General features: G+C 39.9%; 1 protein-coding gene across 7 annotated transcripts in view; it reads left to right on the top strand.

Annotated features, from left to right (window-relative positions):
* Positions 1-19,424, top strand: part of Trim2 (tripartite motif containing 2) — a 142,078-nt gene extending 122,654 nt beyond the window's left edge. For 6 of the 7 annotated variants that reach the window (XM_051199233.1, XM_051199226.1, XM_051199229.1 and 3 more), the window contains exons 7-12: positions 2,373-2,476; positions 2,759-2,926; positions 8,516-8,696; positions 9,735-9,805; positions 12,947-13,087; positions 14,866-19,424. In XM_051199233.1, coding sequence (XP_051055190.1) covers positions 2,373-2,476; positions 2,759-2,926; positions 8,516-8,696; positions 9,735-9,805; positions 12,947-13,087; positions 14,866-15,018 — 818 coding nt within the window. In that variant the 3' untranslated portion in view covers positions 15,019-19,424. The remainder of the gene's footprint in view (positions 1-2,372; positions 2,477-2,758; positions 2,927-8,515; positions 8,697-9,734; positions 9,806-12,946; positions 13,088-14,865) is intronic. The other variant, XM_051199227.1, reaches the window with a different exon arrangement.
* Positions 19,425-21,930: the final 2,506 nt, after the last annotated feature.

Below are 21,930 nucleotides of genomic sequence, written 5' to 3'. Positions count from 1 at the left end.
TTTTTCAAAAAAAAAAAAAACAAACAGGGGTTTGGGTTCTTATTTTTCTTAGAAGCACTCACCTTTAGAAAGATGTTTATAACTCTAACAGCTTATGCTGGAGAGGATGTGGAGTAAGGAGAACACTCTTTCATTGTTGGTGAGAGTGCAAACTTGTCCAGCTGCTTTGGAAATCAGTATGTCACTTTCTCAGAAAATTGGGAATTAATCTACCTCATGACCCTACAATACCACTTTTGGGCACATACCTAAAGGATGCACACTCACATCACAATGACATTTACTCAGCTATGTTCATAGAAGCATTATTCATAGTAGCCAGAAAATGGAAACAACCTAGATGCCCCTAAACCAAAGAATGGATAAGAAAAATGTGATAATTTACACAAAGGAGTGCTACTCAGAGCTAAAAAAGACAACGACATCTTGGAATTCACAAGCAAATGGATGGAACTAGAGAAAACCATCCTGAGTGAGGTAACCCAGACCCAGAAAGACAAATATAATATGTACTCATTTATAAGTGGGTATTAGACATAGAGCAAGGGATAAACAGCCTACACATCACCACCCCAGAGAACCTAGGTAACAAAGAGGACTCAAGAGAGACGTGAGTGGATCAGCTTAGGAGGGGGAAACAGACAAGATCTCCTGAGTAAATTGGGAGCATAGGGGGCAGGGGGAGGTGGAAGGGGAGAGAGGAGGAGAGAAGGGGAGTGGGGAAAATGTATAGCTCAATTAAAAAAGAGAGAGAGAGAGAAAGATGTTTGTAAAGTGAACACTGTAAAATTATTTCCTTTCCTGGTCCTCAAGTTTGTTATTTCTGTGTCTAGTTATTCAGACATCAGCAGGGAGTCCCACACAAACCACATCAGCATCTCTTTACAGGGCCAACTGCAGCTTTCTCATCTGTATGATCAGATACCTACTCATCTTCTTATTTATTTTTTGTCTGTTTATTCGTTGTGACCTGGTTCTCACAATTGTCCAGGCTGGCTTTGACTTCTCCTGCTCAAGCAGTTGCCTTGTGGGGGCTCCATTTGGGAGCCTCGATACCTTACTCTCACATACCATTTTAAAAACTCATTCTGCCTTCAGGCTTATTACAAAGATTCTTGCGGATCAAGTGATATATATAATGAAATAGTTGTTTCCTTCATGATGCAGGATTTTACCTTTGGGAATCTGATATTTTTTCTCTCTCATGTTTGGAGACATTGGATACAGAAGACACAAATAATTTTAAGATGGCCCCTGACTTTGGTACAATGATGACCATAGGGGTCTGCTGAAAACCAGCTGATCCTAAATTGTCCTGCCCAGCATTCTATAGTTGATTTGTTCTGGAGTTTTAGCCATCACCAGTTTCAATCTTAAGCCCAGGTCTGTTTCTGAAGAGTCAGTTCACAGCCCACACTTCAGCCTGAGCCTGATACCAGCCCTCTTCAGGGTGCCCTCCACTTTGCTCAAGCACTGTATTGATGGCTAAAAAATATTAAACTGCTCTGTTAATATAAATTAAATTATAATTTATTTTTCTCACTAGGAATTGAAAGTTAAGCTTTCTAAGTCATTTTTGATAGTTTATCTCTCTCTACACATTAATATGTGTTCTTTTGAAATAAAAAGGGATAACTGTTGACAGGTTTGACCTTAAGCCCAGGGCTATAGAGACTAAGACAATGGGGGGGGGGGTAAACTCCAGGCCAGCCTAGGCTGCACATAGTAAGACCCTGTCAGAAAAACAACAACAAAAGAGTCAAGTAGGGGTAAGACATGAGGACTATACATAGTCACCAAAGCCCAGAGTCTTAGAGAAGAAACCAGAAGTGCATCCAGCGTGTGACGACCACACCGCTCGCTCATGACATGTGTGGCTCTAGAGTGCACTACATACTCAGAAAGTCAAATGTCCAGGCTTCCCCTGAGAGATTTTGACAAAACTCTAAAATACACCCCTCTCTTGTTGTCGCTCCATGGTTGGAATATTTTTTATTATTTCTTTGTGAAAGTTGAATATATTTTAACCACATTAATATTTACTTGCAGATTGTTTAGCATTTGATTAAAAATGATTTTGCCAAGACTTTATTGGTCTGAAAGAGAAGGTGAGTAGTTCATGGATTAAGTCATAGGGAAAAGGCTCCTTCTACACCCTCCCCCTCTTCCCCCTTGTGTATCAAAGACCATGCAGAGGCTGTGGCTGTAGCTCTGTAAACACATGCTCAGCATACATACGGCAATCGTTTACATCCCTACCATGGAAAAGAAAACAGACAATGTATGCTCAGGCTACATATGGAAGCTTGGATTACTCTTTTGCTAGCCTAATTCTATAACCTAATTTCTATGCTTTTCTCATTTATTCTTAGGTACCAAAGGAAGAAATAAAGGAGAATTTACAAACCTTCAGGGTGTAGCTGCATCTACGAGTGGAAAGATATTAATTGCAGATAGTAACAACCAGTGTGTGCAGGTATAGCTTTACGTGTGTTCCTTTGACTGCTTGTGTTGTCTAGAGATGGGTGTATACTTCTATATTTTAGACTCAAGATAATGGTATGGGGAAGAATCAAAAGGAATATGTAGACTTTTGGTTTTTTTTTAATTTTGTTTTCATGTGTGTGTGTGGGGTGGGGAGGCTTTCTTAAGCAGCATTGACATGTTCTGATTTGTAGTGTATTTGACAAATGCCTTTTCCTGTCCCAGTGATGTTTGGGCTAGTTCAGATTCTAATGAATGTAAATTCATTGCACAGATATTTTCCAATGATGGGCAATTCAAAAGTCGTTTTGGCATCCGAGGACGATCACCCGGACAGCTACAGCGGCCCACAGGGGTAGCAGTGCACCCCAGTGGGGACATTATCATCGCAGATTATGATAACAAGTGGGTTAGCATTTTCTCCAATGACGGGAAGTTTAAGGTAAGAGTGGCCACCAGTCCAGTAAATAGTAGAAAGAACAAACTATATGGCACTGTTTTTCTTTGTTTAAATCCAATCCAGTATTCTATAATTCTTCATATGGGGTCATCAATCTCAGTTTTATTAAATGAGAGTGAATGATAATTTGAAAACTTGTCTTTTTTCTCTTCCTCTCACATATACACACATATGCACACATTCATATGTATACACACATACATATACACACCTATGCATATAGATGCACATATATGCATACAAATACCCATATATATTCTAAATGTGATTTATTTTATAAAGCAATAGTTTGCTTGTTTGCTTTAAGAAATCATGTTTATTGAAAAACTATATTGGCTACCTCAATTTGATTAAAAAAAAAAAAGCCTCCTGCCAAAGGGTTATAAAGAGGCAGTTTGTGATTCTCAAATTAATTTTCAGATTCTCATAAAGTGCCTTCTACTTTCTCAAGCCTATGGTGGAAAACATGGGAGAAATAGCATTATAATGTGCTATTTCTCACCTTTAAAATGTACACAGATTATAATGTGCTATTTCTCACCTTTAAAATGTACACAGATACATTGATTGAAAAAAGCCCAATGCACAAGGAATGTCATTGTACATTATTTGTTATAACCCAAAAACACAGCAGTAAAGAATTTCATATAGAACTAGGAAGCAAAAGAAAATGGAGGCTGTGTAGAGATGAAGCCAATTCCCCTACATCCTGGGATCCCATCATGCAATACGTGCTATCACACTTCTAGCCGTTTTGCAAAATGTAAAAATAGTGTCTCTGTTAGTCAGCCCATTATTGCCGAGACAATTGTCTAAGGAAATCGACTTAGAAAGCATTTAGTTTGGCACACAATTGTGAAGACTTCAGTCCATCATCACTTGGCTCTGGTGTTTTGCTTTTGTGGCAAAGTGAAATACATGGCTGAGGGAATTGCTGGCCCCGTGGGAGCAGCAGAGCAGAGAGGAAGAGACCAGGGCTCCACAGCCTGTGTTGAGGATGTGCCCAGTGACCTCCCTTCCTTCCATTGGGCCCTACCACCTCTCAGTAGCACCAGTAGAGACTAGGCCTTCAACATCTAGGTCTTTGGGGGAATATTCAAGATCCAACCATAGCAGGTCCTGTTTCCTCACAAGTCACCTCAGTGGTGCCAATGGGATTCTCCTCTTGGGTTTCACCAAAGAATTGCCATCAGTCAGCCCATTTGTACCTATATTCACAAGATTATAAGACACTGGGTCAAAGGTCTTTGGAGGGCCATGTGCCCTATGCCTTGTGTTGTCCCTCACTCAGCCTGTGGGGAGGCATCTCATTTATTTGACAACATGAACTTTCACCCAGATCAACCACTGGAATCCCTTTTCTGTGCTTTATTAAGTTCTGGTCTTTGGAAAATTATATCATTACTCTGAGTGCTTAAAATTCAGAGTGTAAAAGCAACTGTCTCATTGGATTTGAATACAAATTAAATGAGATTGTATTTCTGTTTTCTTTATTTTAATATGTGTCTTTTCCATGCCCCTTGTAACCCTTTCCAAAACCTAAAGTCTGTGGGCCCAGCTATAACCTGGGCCTCATGGCCTCAGGCAAGTTTTGGGTGCCACCACACCACTTACTTCTCTGAAGGTATTAAGTGTGTTTTCCTAACCTTTTCTGGAATCTTAAAAGTGGATCCGTGGATCTTACTGAGTTTGATTAAAGGCATTTGATATCTTTGGATTGCCCTTGGCATCTCATGATATCTATGACGTGAGTCTCATATTTTTTTTGCTCTCAGATTAGAGCTCTTGTTTTATGCGAGGCAATACCTTTTCAACCCGAGGAAATAAAAGACTGTCCCCTTTAACGCTGCATTATTGCCCATGGGTATGCAGTAGACCCTGAACTTTTTGTTCCTCTAGAAACAACTCCATGTAATGGTCATGTGTACAGAAAGCTCTCTTGCCTTTAAGTATCTTCCAACACCGTAATGTGAAGACGTTGGTAGAAATGTGAAGAAAACTGGTAGTTGTCCTCTTAGAAGTCCTCTAGTTTGGAGAAAGCCGATTTATATTTTGTTTATATTCTAGCAAAATGATTATCAATGGGTACATCCAGGAGCCAATGCTAGAGCAGCTTTTGCATATTGAGCAAGAATTTGCTAGGTAAGAGAGAAGGGCTCCCGATGGAGACATTTCATACTCATGACTTGATGCTTCTGTATTTATAATAAATAGTTGGAATAACTGGTCTTAAAACTGGGCACCCATGGCAGGCAGTGATGTCAACACTGTGGAGCACTGGTGCCCCCTAGAGGACAGAGGGAAAGATGCTGCCTATTGCAGCAAGAACCTGTAGGACAGATGTTCATTGGAACCCTTTAAGGTAAAAGGATAGTGCCTGAAAACACTTGAGTACTGTAGAAAAAGCTCACCCAGATGCACAAGTTACAACTTAGCACCCACAGATTTTTGCTTCTTTAGTGGGTCTTAGTAAAATTAACACAGTAACTGACTGCACAGTCTTTATATTTATTCCTAATTATCTCAGATGTGTTAACATCTTGCTAACATTTTTATAGACATCTGTCTTGTAGTCTAATATTTATCACTGCCCCCTGCCTCCTTTAATGTTTTCCTTTTCATCTTCCCTCATGACTTATACCTTCCAGCCCATCTGGGAGTCCTTTGTAATCATAAAAAAATACAAATATATATCTAAATATACACATATATGAATGAACACAAATATGGTGGCCTTTATGGACACTGTATTCTAAAATGTCTCAGCTTTTCTCTCTTCAACTTGCAAGCCATTCATTGAGTTAAATGCTCTCATTTAATTGTCTAATGCCAAACTCTGAGCTATGTTTCTTACCATGCTAAGATACCGAGGAAACACAGTGAGGCCAAATGCATGGCTTCTTATTTAACTCTGTAGAATTCAGTGCCCCTGAACTGGAAACAATAGTGGGAGGTGGAGGAAGGGGATGTTTGGTTTCAGCTTTGAGTTGTACTTGTAGATCTGCCCAGTCAGCACCCTATGGTAGAACTAAGATAATCCTTTGGCTTCTGTTTTCCTTCTAGATAATTATCCACTTGGTATTATATGGTTGAGTAATTCTAACTACTGTTGTTTATAATGTTAAGTAGTAGTGGTATTAGGCAGTAATGAACAGAGTGCCAGCTCTCCTTTTGATCTCGCATGATACCTTCCTTTCAGACGTAAAAGAATGTGAGCGATTTCCTTACATGCCATTATGTTGGAGCCTCTTTGATCCTCAAGCTTCATTGCAGCATTGGAATCAAACTTACACAAGAGATTCCCTGGCCTAGGACTAGATGTTTCCTTTCAATGTACTCATGTCTTTTTGCTCTAAGGAGGGCACACCTGAATCTCCATCATTTGTAAACTTTGTAAAGGCTCACGTGAGAAGTCCTATTGGGAGAAAGCTGTATTAGGAAATTAAGAATACATACGTGGGCTGGGCTGTGGTGGCACACGCCTCTAATTTCAGCACCTGGCAGACAGAGGCAGGTGGACCTTTATGAGTTGTAGACCGAGGCTGAGGCTGGGGAGGCCATTTAGTGGATGAAGCATTTGTTGTTCTTGTAGAGAACATGGCGCCCACATGTGGCTCACAGCCATCTGTAGCTGCAGTCCTAGGGGGTCTGATGCCATCTTCTGACCTCTGAAGTCACCTAGCACATGTGATACACATACATACATGTAGGCACAACACACATACACATAAAGTAAAATAAGTAAATTTAAACAATTAAAGTGTTCCTCTGTGGCTCACAAATTTCTATCAAGTAGTGCTAAAATGGAGAGAGAAAGGTCTCTGGAGCAGAACATATTGTTGTAATTTTGAAAAAGTGGCTCGACAGAGAAAGACACCAGAGGAGTTTTTTTTGGGGGGGGGGTAAAGGGTGGTATAAAGGATAAAGGGGAGGAGGGAGACTGACCTTTGGGGACAGGAGCATTGGGAGAGAGAAATGAGAGGCAGAGGCAGAGAGAGAGAGAGGCAGAGAGAGAGAGAGGCAGAGGGAGAGAGAGAGAGAGAGGCAGAGAGAGAGAGAGAGAGAGGGAGGGAGGGAGTGGAAGACAGAGAGAGGGATGAGAGGTGGGCAGGGCCCTTTAAACCAGGAACATAGTGAATAGGCACAGGTGGTGCTCTTAGTGGCAGTAGCTGAGGGCGTATCCTGCCAGAACTCTAAAGGCACAGCAGTTCATGTTTAAGTAGTAAACAGGGGTTGGTTTTTAATTTAAAAGACAACAAAGTAGGCTTTAAAAATATGTGTACAAAAAAAAGTCTGAAATAAAAAGCAAAAGTTCCTCTGGTTACCACTGACCCCACTTTCTAGGCACAGACTCTGGTGTCTAACTTTTCCTCTCAGAAGCCCAGTCTCCATATGGGGTTGGTTCCAGGAAGCATATGGTTAATAAAAACTAATGTTTGCTCCCCCTATTAAACACCATGAAAATGAGAGAATGTAGTCATGATTGGGTAGCTGGAGAGAGAGCTCAGTCTGTAACATGCTTGCTGTGTGAGCATGGGAACCTAAGTTTGATCCCCAAAACACATGTTAAAACATGCCAGATAGTAATGTGTGCTGGTGAGGCTAAGAAGGGAAGATCCCAGCAGATCCCTGGCCAGTCAACATGCCTGGTTAGCAAGCTGGAAGCCAATGAGAGACTCTGCCTCAAAACACAAGGTATATGTCTCCTGCTGAACAACATCCAAAGTTGACTTTTGGCCTCCACACATATGTACAGCACACATATATACATGTATATACCCACGTGTGTGTGCACGCGTGTGCACACACCCACACACAGACACACACAAATAATAACCATGATTAGGTTAGCTTATAAATAATTCTAGACTTTTGTTTTTTAATTTGGTAAACAAATCTTTGTAAGTATGGTTGGTTGGCTTCAACTACACAGTGGTGGGTGGAATAGAAGTGGCTTCCAACCATGTAGAACTTAATTCTATAAAGTTTAGTGACATATGCCTGAGATTTTAGCGTTGAGTGTGATATATAACAGTAATAGTGGTGACCTCCATTTGGTGACTGTTTACTCTTACTTTGCTTACACTAAACCTTTGATATTTACCATTTATTCCTAAAAATAACATTGGGTATTATTAAAATTACTTTTTAAAACTTTTTAGGAAAAGTATAAGGAATCCCAAGTTTAAAGAGAGTGAGTGAGTCTGTCAGCACAACTTCAGATGTGCTCAAAGCAATTAGCAGGAGTAAGATGTCTTTCTCTAGACCCTATGGTCTTTCCAAGTATCCATTTAGAGGGGCACTGTGGCCCAATTTGGTGGCAAATGCTTCTTAAAAATAGGTTTTATATATTTGCCAGTAGCAGATGTTGAATAAGGCAGAGCCAGTTTCCTGGGTCAGAGATACCATTGTCCTGTGTGGTACTCAGAACAGTCGAGCAAATGGTTTCTAAGGCAACTAGCTAGCTTCAGGTTGGTCCTGTACTGTTGTTGTTGTTGGTTCTGTATTGTTGGTTCTGTATGTGTTGAACTTCATTGTCTATACTCAGTTTCTGTGCTTTGTTTCTAACAGACAAAAATTGGATCAGGAAAACTGATGGGGCCCAAAGGAGTTTCTGTGGACCGAAATGGGCACATTATTGTGGTGGACAACAAGGCATGCTGCGTGTTCATCTTCCAGCCGAATGGGAAAATAGTCACCAGGTTTGGTAGCCGAGGAAATGGGGACAGGCAGTTTGCAGGTACACTTGATGGTAATATGTAAACCCCCTTTTTATGCTTCTTCTGCTCACACTTGCATGATGTCTGAGCATGTTGAAGGTGCTGGCTTTGGGGGGAAATGCTGGGGGGGGGGGGCGTTGGGACCAGAGCAAAAGCATACTTCTCAATTGTCCTGAAGAGGCTCAGTTGAAAGTACAGCCTTTGTATGGTTTTCACTGATGGCTGTTCAAACAGCAGATGCTAAATTTTCAAATATGTATATTACGTAAAATGGTACATTTTAAAATAAAATATTTTTGGAAAACACAAGTTTTTGAAGAACAATGAGTTTCCCATGACTGCAGTTTAATGAGCCTCAGGATGGGGTTAATTTCACTTTTGTAGGTTACTATAAGAGAACAGGAGTGCAAAGTATTTGATTAGAGCAGCGAAGGCAATCTTTTTTACTTTACTCTGTGCAACTTTGCAATCACAAGCTTGCTGGGATGTGCACATCTGCACAGTCCATTGATTTTTTTTCCTTTTCAAAGGATAGTTAGGGGGGATTTAGCATTAGCTGCCATCTTCTTTCTTTGTGCTTATTCTCTCCTTTGTCTGGCCCAGATTCTCAACAGTCACTCGGTATCATAAAATGTAGATTTCTGCTCAGGTTTTTCAGTGGAAAAAATTAGAGTTGGCAACTTCCTTCTTGGAGCTGAGAATGACCATGTTTTTCTTTGTAGGACTTCCTCGCCGTCCCAATTAGCAAAAAGCAAGAGGTAGTGGGTGTGGCTTACAGAGTGTTATACAGAGAAAGGTCACTGATACTTCCTGAGCATCCTACTTCCTTCGGACTGCCACTCTTATGTGCTTGCTGGGGAAGAGGCCAGAGCAGACAGTCCCAAGTTTTGAAACATGCAGAACCCAGCTTACCCGGGCCAGGTGTCTGCCTGAGTGATTGTCCATGGACTGTGACCCTGGTTCCTTGCCCTTTCTTAATTAATTAAGTCAATGCATTAACCTTGTGCCATGTTGTGTTGTAATCATCTTTGCTGTTGGGACCTTCATGCGTTTCCCCCATTTTATTGCAGGCCCCCATTTTGCAGCTGTAAATAGCAATAATGAGATCATCGTTACAGATTTCCATAATCATTCTGTCAAGGTACTATCAGCACGCCACTTGTTAACTCTGAACTGCTTTTTACAGAGAAATTGGTCTAGTTGGAAATAATGCACAGTACTTGCATAGACACTCAGAACTTAGCAGATCTGACTTCAGCTTACACATGATGGTTTTAATATGGACTTCCATATTTGTGAGTGTCGAATGTGAATAAAATACGATGGCCATATTTCTTAGTTGGAAACTGGGATGAATGAGCATGATTAAACATTTTGTAGAACACTTGCTTGGACATAGGGACAGAACTTGCTGGAGCAATCTTGCCTCTTTAGTTTGTTGGCTAGCAAACTAAAACTTCACTGTTTAGGTCATCTGCACCACCCACAAGGTCTTTAAAAGTGAGGTGTTGGAAGAGTGCTGCAGTGACAGACTCTGGGGCAGGTCTGTGTCGTCCACACAGTATATCACGTTTATTTCTTCCAGCACTGCTCATGCTTGGTGCAATATAGCACATAGTGCAACAGGAAATAACGACCTTGCTAATGATGTGGTAGCACATGCCTTTAACTTATTAACTTCAAAGTTAGTAAGTAGTCTTCTGTGGCTCCTTTTTTTTAAAGCTACCTGCTCCACAGTGTTATTGAGGGGTATGTTCTAAGACCCCTAGTGGATACCAAGTCACAAATAGTCCGGGATTCTATAGATACTCTGTGTGTGTGTGTTTTCCTGTGCATACATACTTATGATAAAGTTTAATTCATAAATATGATACAAAAAGCAATTGTGCCAGCTTTTTATTGCTGTGATAAAATACCAGAGAATAACAACTTCAACCAAAGGTTTCTTTCGGTGCATGGTCTCAGAATTTCAGCCATAATCACTTGCAGAAGCAAAGAGAAAGAGAGACAGATGCAGAGCCTAGGGATAAGTTATATCCTCCAAGAGCACGCCTCAGTGACCTACTTCCTCCAGATAGGCTAGACTCCTACTCGTCCACTCAGTAATGAACCCATCAGTGAATTAATCCATTGATGAGTTCAGATCAATTGTTAGAATCCATCCGCTTCCTAGAAAGTTGACCTCTGAGCATTCCTGCACTTAGGGGCCAGACCTTCAACACATGAACCTATGAAGACACGTTTCGGATCCAATAGCAACAATTAACAGTGATAACTAATTATAAAATAGGACAATTGTAACAGCATCCTGCTATAGGTGTTACCTGAAACTGTGACTTATTTTTGGAATTTTTCACTTACTTCCCTGTCACAGTTGTAGCTAACTAAGACTGAGGAAATTAAAATGCAGATGAGCAGAGATACTGCAAGGATTTTGTTTTAATCATGAAACAACTAAGCCAGGTAGACAGGGTATACATGCTTTAATTCCCAGCATGCACAAGGCGAAGGTAGAGGTGTTGGCAGGAGCAAGAAGAATCAGAAACTTGAAGCTAGCCTGGGCTACATATTAAGGCCCTGTTTTCAATGAACATCAGAAAGAGAAAACAAATTCAACAAAGAACAGAAATAAAGCATTCTTTTTTTCCAATAGAAAGTAAATGTATCTATGCCAAGAAAAATATATTGGGTCAAAAAAGTGAGCAAGGACCACCAAGATCATGCATAGGAATTAATAAAGGAAGGGGCATAGAATAAGTGTCTCCACCAACACAAACAAATCCATTGGTACTTAAAGCTACAGTGTTGTGTGAAAATGGCTATGTGACTAAGAATTAAGGGATCCTTTTAAATACTTCCTCTTTTTTTCCTATCCCTTCTCCCCCCACTCCCTTTCTCTTTTCTTATTGCTGAAGATAAAACTCAGGTTTTCGTGCCACTTGGCTGTATCTGCTGCATACCCAGCCTACACTGACATTTGTAACCTAGTTTATTAGTGAGAGCTGGCTGTGCTTATTTCTAAAGAACCAAAGAGGACTCAAAGGTCATCCTCAAATCAGATCTCTGCTTAGAGCTGTGAGTCTTCTGAGGTCTACATGTGAGCAATCTTTACTTTAAAGGTGCTTTGACCATGACACCTCTTGGTTTGTAAGTTAATGCTTCCATACATCTAAGCATTACCACATTGGAAACTTAAGATAACATCCCAGGAATATTTTAGAGTCATTAAGTGTCATCTAAAACATCAAGATAAAATCGTTCAATATAGTGCTGTCATTAAAAACATTAAATGTATTCAATATTGTCACTAAAGTTCTCATTCCAAAACCTGTAACCTATATTTGATATGTATAGTGTATCATTAGTAATAGGAACAGTCAGTAAAGCCAGGTGTGGCGGAGCACGCCTTTAATCCCAGCACTCGGGAGGCAGAGGTAGGAGTTTGAGGCCAGCCTGGTCTACAGAGTGAGTTCCAGGACAGCAAAGGATGTTATACAGAGAAACTGTGTCTTGAAAAACTGTACACACACACACACACACACACACAAAAGAACATTCAGTAAACCACAGTAACTGACTGATCAATCACACCAGGCATGAGAGACCATTTCCTTAAGAGTTCTGTTTACCCTACACTTGGAATAGCCTCTGTTGGTTCTCATCATGGTGGCCTTAGAATTTATAACCCCTCCATTTTAACTAAAATATCATCTGAAGGAAATAAAACAACCATTGTTTATTCTTCACCCATAACCATTGTATATTCATGCACAAGTTGACACACATAAATGCCTGCATTCCAAGTATGATCTCCAGTCCTCTTGTTCTTATTATGTTGATATAGTAAAATGATAATAAATTATGAATATTTGGCCTAACAAAAACCTGATCCAAACTGAATAACAGTCTATCCTGTAGAGATGTAATGCCTATTCTTGAATTTTTATTTATTCACTAAATAAAAGTAGTTATTTGAAGATAGGATAATATTTAGTTTTTTTAAAAAAATAAATATTCCCAACTCTAGTCATAACATCTTATATTTTAATAGTATTTTGTTATTGTTTAAAAAATAAAACAGGTACTTAGTAACCATTTATAAATGGCAGAAAAAAAAGAAGAATAATTTTATAAATAATAAATGATTTGAGAACCACAGTGACAGGAGTCTAGTCTGTAGACCACTTTGTACAAGTCACAGGACTTGTTATAAATACTTTTTTAAAACAATATGGTTGGGTCAGCTATTTTAAATAAAAGAGCCTTTCAATATTTCATACAGGTATTTAATCAGGAAGGAGAATTCATGTTGAAGTTCGGCTCAAATGGAGAAGGAAATGGGCAGTTTAATGCTCCGACAGGTGTAGCAGTGGACTCGAATGGGAACATCATTGTGGCCGACTGGGGCAACAGCAGGATCCAGGTATATTAGATGCTAAGGAGTCAGACAGCTGACAGTGTTAACAGTGAAGAGTTGCCTGTCCTAGGACTGTGATGTTTTTCCTTCTTGGTTAAGTCTTAACACTGTAGCTAATCTTGTGTAAAGGACCAAACACTATAAATGGAAAAGCAGAACAGAAAGTGACATCATTAGCACAGAATTCTCTAATTCAAAAGTTATTCTTCTTCTTTTTTTTTTTTTTTTTTGGTTTGAATATTGTTCTCCTCAGACCCCTAAAGGGCTCATAGATAGGATTCAAGAGAGCTATTGAACAGAGAAGTACTGCTTGGATGTTTTACTAATCTGAAAGTGAAGCCTCATTTTTCTTAATTATGAACACAGGCAAAAGCAGTAATTTTACTAAAACCTCTGATTGTCAATAAGAAAAACCACACACACACACACACACACAGTGTTCATGTCTCATTACTGTTGTGCCAGACACTGCATACTATTGCTTACATTCATTGCTGTCACCTCTTCCTTTCTTTCATTCAATGTGCCAGTTAGGAAGCAAACACCCAAAGCTGGATGTGGGGACACTTACTCATAACCCCAGCACATGGGGAAGCAGAGGAAGAAAGATGAGCAGTTCAGGTTGTCTCCATCTATGTAGAGAGTTCAAGCCCAGCATGACTGACTTCAAGCCAAATATATTCATGGTTATACCATACATATAATTACTATGTTATAATTTTGCATTTTCCTTTTTTATTATTATTTTTGGTTGAGGGTCACCACAACATGAGGAACTGTAGTAAAGGGTTAAAGCATTAGGAAGGTTGAGAACCACTGGCCTGGAGGATTCTAAGAAAGCCTTAAGGTCTTCTTCAGCCTGTGTTGAAAGGCTAAAGAAGCTGGGTTCCAGCCAGGCAGGGGTGGCACATGCCTTTAATCCCAGAACTGGAGAGGCAGAGGCAGGAGGATCTCTGAGTATGTGGCCAGTCTGGTCTACAGAGTGAGTTCCAGCACAGTCAAGACTACACAGAAAAACCAAAAACCAAAACCAAACCAAACCAAACAAACCAACAAAAAACACAAGAAGGAGGAGGAGGAGAAGGGGAAGGAGAAAGAGAAAAAGAAGGAGGAGGAGGAGGAGGAAGAGGAGGAGGAGGAGGAGGAGGAGGAGGAGGAGGAGGAGGAGGAAGAAGAAGAAGAAGAAGAAGAAGAAGAAGAAGAAGAAGAAGAAGAAGAAGAAGAAGAAGAAGAAGAAGAAGAAACTGGGTTCCAATGTGAGCAAAGGTGGTAGCAGCGGTAACAAGGTGGATGCATTTACCAGCCAGGACACAAGACAGTGGCCCAAAAGCAATAACTTCTCTCTCAGACCTCCTTATTCCTGCACCACCACCAGGAGATGCTGCCCATGCTGAGCGAGAGTTACACCCCTTCCCCCCCAGCAAATCTTTTCAGAAAAATATGTTTATGGATGCTGCTAGAAGCTATATTATAGCTGTTTCCAGATCCAAGCAAATCAACAACCAAGGTTAACCATCAAATATTGTGTGTGGACAGCAGCCTGCATGAACCCAGAATGTTCTTTGGGTTTTTGTTGTTGTTTTGTCTTGGGTTGTTGAGATAGGGACAGCCCTGGCTGTCCTGGAACTCACTTTGTAGACCATTTGCCTCTGCCTCCAAAGTATTGGGATTTAAGGCCTGAACCACCACTGCCCAACACTCAGAAGGTTCTTTACATGCTTTTTAAATCCATGTTTTGTCAGCATGTGTAACTTTCATGATGCTCTGATTTTATGTTTGTGCAGGTTTTTGATGGGAGTGGATCATTTTTGTCCTATATCAACACATCGGCTGACCCCCTTTATGGCCCCCAAGGCCTGGCCCTAACTTCAGATGGCCACGTTGTGGTTGCAGACTCTGGAAACCACTGTTTCAAGGTCTATCGGTACTTACAGTAACAGCGGACACCCCTGCACTGAGGTCTTGCACTAGAAACTGAAATGGAATTTTCAATGTGGGACCAGATTACAATAGGTCTTTTCATACTAGGAAGAACCTTTGGTGAACTTTCCAAGGTTATTTCTGAATGTAATGATTTCCTTAAAAACTGCTTATCTAATTTCCGTAATTCACTTTTAGGATTTAAAATGAACCTCTTCTATTGAATCTATACAAGCTGCAAAGTTTTACACCTGTGAACTATGGCTCATAGGACAGGGATTTATGTAGTTAAACTAATTTTGCAAATCAGACATTAAAAAGAATTAGCATATCTGTTGACCGGTGAATGAATGGTAGCCTTTGCATCGAGCTTCCAAGAACAAAACTTGTAGTTACCTATTTTATTTAACTTTAGTCACAAGACCCAAGGGACCTTCTAACCTCACTTTTACAGTAGATGTTATTATTCTGGTGACTTTTTGGGGGTGGTTATCAACAACCATATATAAATTACTAAGGCTGTCTTGCAAGATCCTCTCAGCTCTGACTCAGGGCCCTCTTGAGTTGCGCCCATCAGAATCAATGCAAATTTCCCAACCTTTCTGGGTTCGATCAAAGATCTTTTTCATGTGTTCTCCTCACCTTCTGTTTCTACTCACCTTGCATCAGAATATGAAATATATTTTCAGGAAAACCTGAAATTCCCGATGCTTTGGAAGGCATATGGCAAAAGCAAGGGGGACCCTTAGGTTGTTAGCTTCAGATCAACACACTGGAATTTAATCAAGAGAGAACTCATGTTCATGCCATGCGTTCACATGTCTTTCCTCTTTCACATCATGAAAGCGAAAGCTTTACCTTCTGCAAAATGTCAGCACATGTAGTCGGACACCAGTGTCCTAGGACAGAGAGCCATAAGCAGCCCTTTGGAGGACAGACGGTGTCAACCAAAGGCATGTGATTGATTAATAACTTCCCCTTAGAGAGCAAGTGTTACCAAAGTTCTGTTGAGCATTACAGGTATGGGCATGTTATGGTTATTTATCATTGTCTAATGAATAGTAGAGGCATTAAGGGACAAGTATATATGGTTAGGGTAAGATAGAATGTATTATACATATTATATATATATATATAGCTGAATCCTTGGTGTGTGGAAATAGGAAGCACTCTGAAAGACAGAAGCATTGCCCAGCCATCCTTCAGCACATTCCCTTGCTGCTGCAGTCTGAAGCCGGCCTGGTGGAGTGAGCCCTACAGCAGGTTGAGTGTTGCCATTTTCCAGCACGATGCTGACTCCTGACTTCCAGGCAGCAAATGGCCTTCTTTTGCTTTCAAGAAAAATAAAAAGAAGAAAGAAAGAAAGAAAAAAAAAAAAAAAGGAAAAGACATCTCTAAAAATTGAGTTTAAGTTACCTTTCATTTAAGTATAAATACATTTTGAGAAACATTACGTGTCATGAATTCTGTAAAATAAGACGTGGTCTGTTCCCACTGTTGATTTTCTACTCAGTTCTACCAAATAGGAGAACTGTGTTTGACATGTTTGATTTGACTTTGGGATTTCTTTCATGGAAAGCACCTTAGGTATATACTGTAAGAAAACTCATCCTTTACATACATATGATGATGTTTATGGCTTATTATCTTAAAAATTCTAATGTTCTCCATACAGGAGTGTTAAAAAATTTAGAAGGGAAATCTGGCTACCTTCAATAGCCTATTTAATTTATTATTCCTAAATTAACATCTTGGGGCGGGGGAGCTTTATTTTCAGAAGATTTACACTTGGGTTTAGTTCAGTGGAGTCTAAAAATATTCAAGTCTGTCAGTGATAGACATAAAATTCAATACCAGATTTAGGGTGATAAAATAAGACTGCTTCTGAATTTCATGAAATTGACCTTGTTTTGACTTTTAATTTTTTTCTTGGTACTGGGGGTGGAACCTACGACCTCAGACATGCTAAGCAAGAGGCCTATAGCTGGGCTTTTCCTGCATCCAAGCATTGAGTATGAACTTCAATATTTATATCTACAGACATCCTACCAGGGACCAGGGATGCATCTAGGCACTGGAACCTGAGGGATGTGTGAGAGAGACAGGGATCTCTGTCCTCTTACAGCTTATATTCTGGTGAGAGGATTTTGTTGTACTGTTTATTAACAGTCTGACTGCAGGATTATTTCTGGGCTATTTAAAAGAAAGTTTTTTAAAATGAGTAAATTAATTTAATTTTTACAAGCCAAAAACTTTTTTTTAAGAGTTCACTGTAGGCTGTTGTTTTGTTTTGTTTTGTTTTGTTGTTGTTGTTTTCTTGGAATGGAATCCAGGGCCTCAGACATGCTAGACACATGTTCTACAGCTGGCATGTGCCTTCAGATTGTAACTATGAATTTGAAAGTGAATTTACTGAATGAGTTCTTTTGGTACAACATTGAGATAGTTGTGAACTGAGAAATTAACTCATAAATCAATTGGCCTCACATATAAAATATCATATCAGGCTTGGTATCTCAATAGGAAATAATACAAATGATGGGTTTCTTTTAAACATGTGAATATTGGTACAAACTGGAATGAAAGAATAATTTAATTTAGATCTGTCCCACCATTGGTTACTAAAGCACCTGTTGTGGGCACTCCAGGAAACACTACATTCTACACTTGGGTATGTGTGTGCACTCAACTGTATTTCTTCATGGTAAGCATATTTTGGGGAGGGGGGAAGTGCTGCTGCTAAGATACAAATAGACAAGATCCAAATGAAGTCTTGTCTCATTTGATGGGAATGGTTTCTGGCAAACTAAGAAGGATTATTAAAAATAAGTGGCTTTTTTGTTGTTGTTGTTGTTCTAGGCTACTGTTATTGTTTATCTTTGTCAACTGTATAGAACCACTTACACACTCATGATTCGTAGCACTGAGAAAGTAAGCATTCAAATTTCCCTTGGGCACTAAGGATAAAATACCTTCAGTTACTTTTTATAGGTTAACGACAGTGTGTCTTTTCCAACACAAACCTCCCCTGCTGGACACGGGGTGGTAGGGAATCGCTTGACCATACGGAAACACACTACTAGAAAGACTTTATGACTGTTTGCCAGTGTTTTAATGACATGTGATTTTGATGAAACTTTAGTCTCCATAACTAAACAAGCCCCTGAGTTTCCTAAACTTGACAAAATTTGAGGCAATAAGTATGCCTGGTCCATGCAGCTGTTGCACACCTGCTCCCATTACATGTACAGGGTATGTATGTCCTCACAGGGAATGAACTGGAATAGCAGTACGTTACCGGGTATATGGAGCCTCACTCTGAACGGTTAGCATGAATGCTTTGGTGGTTAATGCCTACAGAGGAAACTGGAGAGAGCAGATCAGCACCAGGCCATCTGTAGGTCACTTCAAATGGGGAAAGTCTCTGTGTGCATTTGGACTCTATAGCATTGTCTCTGTTCACCAGCTTCTGAAAAGGGGAGAGGGCAGTTTGTGGTGAGTGTTTTTAAAACAAGACCTTTCCAAGTAGGATAAAATTGAAGCTTTCTGATGCGAACCTTATCTAATTTCCCTTAAAATCGAAAGTCCTAATACTTGTTACTTTCTATAAATGTTGCAGGGTTTTGAAATTTACAATTACTTTAATATTTTTGATAACTAGTGTTGCCATAAAGGAAACTAAGTGCCCATTAAAAATTTGTTTGGTATAAATAAATGCTTTTTTTGTTTTGTTTTGTTTTAAATGACAGTAAGCTACAAATCACAATGCTAACCTTCAAAACACTTTCTAATGATGAACTGTGTGGTAGTTGATTGTGTGGCCTGTTTGTGGAGAGTGTATGGATGCTATTCATTAATATTCTAGGAGAGATTAATAATCAGCTATGTTGTCCAATGAATGTACAGCACTTCCATTAACTTTTGAAAGCAACACAGCCTTAACCTTGATGCTTTTGCTTTACGACATGGGATGTTGTGTCATCAACAAAAGTGTGCTCTCCTAATAGTCTTTATATCATTCCCAACCTTGCAGCCTTCTGAGCCTGCCCATGAGCATGAAGGTTGTTTGTTTTCTTTTCGTTTCTTTGTACATTCCCCCTTTACAGATCTGTTTCATACATTTTGTGTATAGAACACTGGTCTTGTGCTCTCTGCCATCAATTAGTGAAATAGCCTCCTCCTATGTTCTTTTATGAATCAAAATGCTGACTGCCTATTTAAACAGAAGAATGGACGCTGTGCATCAATGTGTTTGTATGTTCGTAGCTACATACGTACCACAGTATTTTGGATGCTTTAGTCTATGATAAAACTTTAAATTAATTCTGTCTTGAAACACAGGAGAAACAAGATTTGTGTGTATATCGTTAACATGCACAAAAATCTCAAATCATTATAATAAAGCTTGTTTTCTCCATTTTCAGACTGAATATTCATTTAACAGATTGTTCCTTGAGTGAAGGGGGATGGAGATTGTACTAGACCATGTTGAAGACTGCAGTACCTCTACTAAACTGTTTGGACTAGAGAAAAAAAAAGTCTGACTACTATTTTTATTGGTTGTGTTGCTGACTACCTGGTAGCATCCAGGATGTGTGTGAAATAGGAGTTGGGGCCGGGCAGTGTCAGCATATGCCTTTAATTCCAGCACTTGGGAGGAAAGGCAGGTGGATCTCAGTGAGTTTAAGGACAGCCTGGTCTACAAAGTGACTTCCAGGACATCTAAGACTGTTAAACGGAGAAACCCTGTCTCAAAAAAGAAAGGAAAAAAGAAAAAAGAAAGAAAGAAAGAAAGAAAAGGAGTTGGGGAAATCCTAACACAATAGGCAGTGTGTTTACTTAGAATTGCTGGCCTTACAATCCTCAGAGAATTTCAAGATAAAATGAGCTTCTCCTGGTCATGGCAAACACTTGTACGGGTCAGTGACTCAAGAGGGAAGTCACTACAAGTATTATTTCTCAGACCAAGGATGTATTTATACAGAGTTCATCACAATAAAAATTTCTGTATTATATCAAACTACTGGATATGTACTTCAAACCACAGAACCATCTAGAGTACATTGAATAGTCCTCAGGGAGTTCAGTGTCAGGGAGCTTGATGGGAGGTACACATACTTAATTTCTTAATTTCAAAGAACCTTTTTATCACAATCCTAAAATTCAAGAAAATACTTCCCAAACGATGTCTCTGTGTGCAATATCCAAGTTGTCATGTTCAAACATTTTCTACTTCAGAACAGATTGGAACACTGAAAGAGGTAGCCAAAGTTAGCCTTAAAAGAAGAGATAAATCAACAGAAATTAGAATGAAGACCCAAATTGACACCACTAGCTGCTGATTATGTAATAATGTTTATTTTATTAATTCCCAACTCTGTTCTTCACTTTTTTATTATTGTTGTTTTGAGGCAAAGCCTTGTTATTTTGCTCTGGCTGGTCTGGAATTCACCATGTAGATCAGGCTGGCCTTGAACTTGCACTGTGGTTCTTGCATCCCAACTGTTACTTTTCCTCTCCTCCAAGCAGCTACCATGGCCACCAGAGCAGCAGGGTCCAGTTAAAGCTGTAGTTTGTCCTTGGGAAAGTGAGGAGATGGGCAGGGAAGGTAGACAGACATTCAGTCTTCAACCACCCCACTACTGTCAGTATGCCTCACTCTAAGCATGCACTGCACACTAGTGTTTCCACTTAGCAAAATGAAAGGGCTACAAAGATGAACAAAGGAACAGGTACCACTCAGGAATGCACAGTCTAGTTGATGAAACAGATTTAGACTTAGCATTGTTACACTGACACAATAGTAAGTGCTGTTACACTTACATACTAGCAAGTATGCTGTGACCAGCAGAATGCCCAGGTATTGTTCTAGTCACTAGTGGATAGCAAAAGCCCTGGATTCTCTCCGGTACTTAAAACAACAACAAATCCCTATTCAATGGGCTTGAGACAAAGGAATATAGTGTCAGCTACATTATTTATGGGCCCCTTATTCATGGAAAGAGGTCTGGAGAGAAAACTGAGTAAAGTGCTTGCTTTCCAGGTGTAAATACCCAAGTCCCATTTCCAGAACTTACATGAAATGCTGGGCTTGGTGGTACATTTACAATCCCAGTGCTGGGGAGACAGAGATAAGCAGACTTTGGGACTTCTTGCCCAGCCATCCTAGCCTATTTGTCCATGTGTTAGAAGCTGGAGAGATGGGAGAAGCCTAGCAGACTTCTAGTGTCACTGGGGCCCCAGTACCCCAAACCCCTGTTCCACTAGCATGGCCACACCCTCCCAACACCACTAACTGATCATCATTGCCATCCAGGGGACATCCAGGGGACACCAAGTACACCAGAGTAAATCTGTAGACACGCTAGCCATCACAGAATAATTGGGGGAAAAGATCATGTCCACCTATGCAGGGGACAAGACCACCACTGAGAAACAAAAGGAGCCATCACCTGGGCTGAGGACTGGTTGGGTCTGTTTGGCTGAAACAGAATGGGGTGCCAGAATCTAGCCTGCTAGTTAGCTCAGAACTTTGATGAGACAGTGTCTCTCGTCTTCTTGTGTAGATGAAACTCTTGTTTTCAAATTAGTTAATTCTTAAGCTTTACCTTCCCATGGCATACCAGACTCAGAACCCACAATCCCAAAGGTTGGGGAAAGATTTTGCAGTTTGTTTATAAAGATTTGTATTTTAAGTACTCAGGAATGACTCAGGTTATTTTTAAGCATGGATTTAAACCCATCAAACACCTGGAAAACTTTTGTACTAAGACTATACATAGATTTCAGTTCTACTCTAAGTTCCTCAAAAGGAAAATGACTAAAACTGCTTGTGTCTTTGTAGTTGTTACTTAATCTAATAAAGCTTATTTTCATTAAAATAGCAACAACGATAATAATAATAGCATAGAGTGAAAGAAAGCACTTGC

This window comes from Phodopus roborovskii, unplaced genomic scaffold, assembly GCF_943737965.1.
Source record: "Phodopus roborovskii unplaced genomic scaffold, PHOROB, whole genome shotgun sequence".
NCBI lineage: Eukaryota > Metazoa > Chordata > Mammalia > Rodentia > Cricetidae > Phodopus > Phodopus roborovskii.
Note: the sequence above shows the minus strand (reverse complement) of the source record. Positions and strands in the feature narration are given on the sequence as shown.